Raw genomic sequence first — 2,875 nt, 5'->3', positions numbered from 1 at the left:
CTCTTTTCCGTGGTGCCCAGTGACAGGCCCAAAGGCAACAGGCACAAACTGAAACCCAAGAGGTTCTCTGTGAACACCAGGAAATCCTTTTTAATGTGAAGGGTGTGTGAGCCCTGCACCATGTTGCCCAGATATGCCATGGAGTTTCCTTCCTTGGACATATTCACAAGCTGTCTGGACATGGACCTGGGCAACTTGCTCCAGGTGACCCTGCTCGAGCAGGAGGGTTGAGCTGGACAATCTCCCTAGATCCATTCCAATCTCAACTCTTTGGTGATTCAGTGCTGGTTAATCAGTGAGGAATCTATCACAACTCTAAGCCTGATAACAGAATTTTATGATAGGTCATTGGATACTACTTTGACACATCTTTGCCATTTCTTTGTTAACATTTGCTGAAATTCATAATGTTACACCTAAAAATAAAGGAATGGTGTTTTTGAGTGAAGCTGTTACATGCTGTGGCACGTAGTGGGTGTACGCTCTTTCATTTGCTTGCCACGTTGATGGAGTCATTAACTGACTGAAAGCTGCCAAAGACAGAAATTAAGTGTGTGAAGAGATAGCCTGGAAATCTGAATGCATTTGTATGGAGGACAAAAATGCCAGAACATCAGCCATGTCTTTTCCTGTGCCTTGCTACTGTGCTCATTACACCTGCTAGTACAGAGGATTAATGTGTTTCAACACATAGAGACAAATTAAGATTTTCCCTGAAGCCCATCTGCTTTTTTCCCCTTAAGTCTTTCCCTGCAGGAAGGAATTTGACTTGATTTAAGGGAAAGAATATAGGAGGTAGAGAAATTGAGCAGTTAATAGAAGGAGGTTGGCAGCCTAAAGTAGAGGGATGGCAAGGGAGAAAACAAACAACTTCACCAATTAGGAACAAATTAAGGATGGAAGGGACTTGTCAAAGGATAAACCTAATGCACCATGTTGCCTTTTCCACTAGTTACAGCTGCTGATGTACATATCATATGTATATATATACGAATGAACATATGAAACCTCCAGTTGTGCCATTGTGTCATTGCAGCAATACCTTTTTTATTAATTTGCTTCCAAGAAATAATTCTGGAAATGTTTCCTCCCTGAGAACACCAAATGTTGGTATTCACTAACACAATGCTTTAATGGAAGGAGAATAAAAACAGCAACACAGAAAAAGACGTATGTTTTAATCCATCATTAAATAAGTTTGCTAGCAAGTATAAACTCTTACAAAAATTTAAAACATTTAACTTCTAATAACATTTGAATGATATTAATCTGAATGAAAATATTTTGAATGTTAGTGTACTAGCTTAATAAACTGACTCCCAAATAGTTTAGCTAACTCAAAGGGACATGCATTTCTCTCACACACTTGAAAACGGAGTAAAAATTGAGGTGAAACCTAGCAACTCACAACATCATTTAACTGAAAAGAATATTTGTACCCAGAAGAAACTGTAGAGAATTTATGTCCCTAGACTGCAACTCTGAGCTGAAATTTGTCTTGAGAATATGATGATAATGTCCCTGCTCTTTCCGAAAGTGTCAGATCTACAAACAAAATCAAGACCTCAGAAGAATTTTGTCTCAGTTCTGCTGCATTCTTCCTCCTGAAAGATGTCAGTGCTGTTGAAGAATATAAAGTGCAGAGATCATTCAAGATTGGAGAACTGACACATTTTGAGAGAAACAAAGGATCTTTTCTGAAAGATGAAGCTACTTCCTATGGCTGAACATACCAGAGTGTATGAACTGCTCTACCATCAAGATTTGAAGTAAAATTAAGAAAGGGAGAACATAGTCAACCAAAAAGGAACATGACTTATGTAATATTTTTTCATTATCTGCTTGGTCTAATTTTGTATGGTTAGATATAAACACATATGAATGATACCTCACGCTATCATTTTCCATCCCTGCATCCACCTGAGCAACTATTACAGCTCTCAGTCAGAATACAAAGGAACAAAGTGTGGAGGTACTAACTGTCAGGGCATATTAAGCTTAGATGGTATTTTAAAAAATTAAGATGAATACAAATTATGTTTAAAGCAAGTATTTTCTTTAGATTATTTCTGGTTTCAAATGCCAAACAGGAATTGCACGACTTTTCCCAGAAGGTGGGGAAGTGCCCTGAAGTTCCTCTTTCTAATGTGAAGCTTTACAAAAAAGTTACTGGTACAAAGCCACAGTGGCTCTGCCAAAAGCATTTATAGCTCATGGTTAGGCAGGAGTTTTGAAACTCGATGACCTTTAAGGTCCCTACCAACCCAAGTCATTCTATGATTCCATGGTTCTATGATTCTATTATTCTATGGGTAATAGCCTACCTCAGGTCGTGTTTGCAGTGATGGTTATGATTCACAGATTGTGGCTTAATTCTTTCTGTTTCTGAGACAATCTGTAACCCATGCAGCTCTGCTTTCTCCATTGACTCTCAGGATTTTACATGGTCACAGTGCATAATAAAAGATACAACAAAAAGGTAGTCATGCAGACAGGCAGAGCATCATATTTACTACCATTCTGGACCAAAAATGAAAGCAGAGAACACTGGGCAGTAGGTTTCAGGCATCACACAAAAGGGTTGCATGTTGTTCTGTAGGGCATCTGGGGAGGATTCTTGTTCTGGCAGAACCTCTAAAAACATAGGACCTCATGCCTTGCTGTGTGCAGAGGTGGCTCCCAGTCAGCAGTCTGGCTGATGGCCTCAGTTTCAAGCTGGGTAGCTTCTAGACTGCTAGACTGACACCTAAAATAGATGAATATGTGATTTACAGAAATGCGATAAATAGGAGCTGAAAAAGACTTGATAGTAAATATCCAGTTATTTTAGAATTTGAAAAAAAGAACAAGGTAGGGCTCAGGACCCTTGGCTATG

General features: G+C 39.0%; 1 protein-coding gene across 2 annotated transcripts in view; it reads right to left on the bottom strand.

Moving 5' to 3' along the window:
• Nucleotides 1-1,027: 1,027 nt before the first annotated feature.
• CD86 (CD86 molecule) overlaps nucleotides 1,028-2,875 on the bottom strand; it is a 15,606-nt gene continuing 13,758 nt past the window's right edge. For both annotated transcript variants that reach the window (XM_017731988.1, XM_008631798.2), the window contains exon 6: nucleotides 1,028-2,746. In XM_017731988.1, coding sequence (XP_017587477.1) covers nucleotides 2,727-2,746 — 20 coding nt within the window. In that variant the 3' untranslated portion in view covers nucleotides 1,028-2,726. The remainder of the gene's footprint in view (nucleotides 2,747-2,875) is intronic.

The sequence above is a fragment of the Corvus brachyrhynchos genome, unplaced genomic scaffold (genome assembly GCF_000691975.1).
Source record: "Corvus brachyrhynchos isolate BGI_N302 unplaced genomic scaffold, ASM69197v1 scaffold3, whole genome shotgun sequence".
NCBI classification, from domain to species: domain Eukaryota; kingdom Metazoa; phylum Chordata; class Aves; order Passeriformes; family Corvidae; genus Corvus; species Corvus brachyrhynchos.
This window is presented reverse-complemented; position numbering and strand designations above follow the sequence as displayed.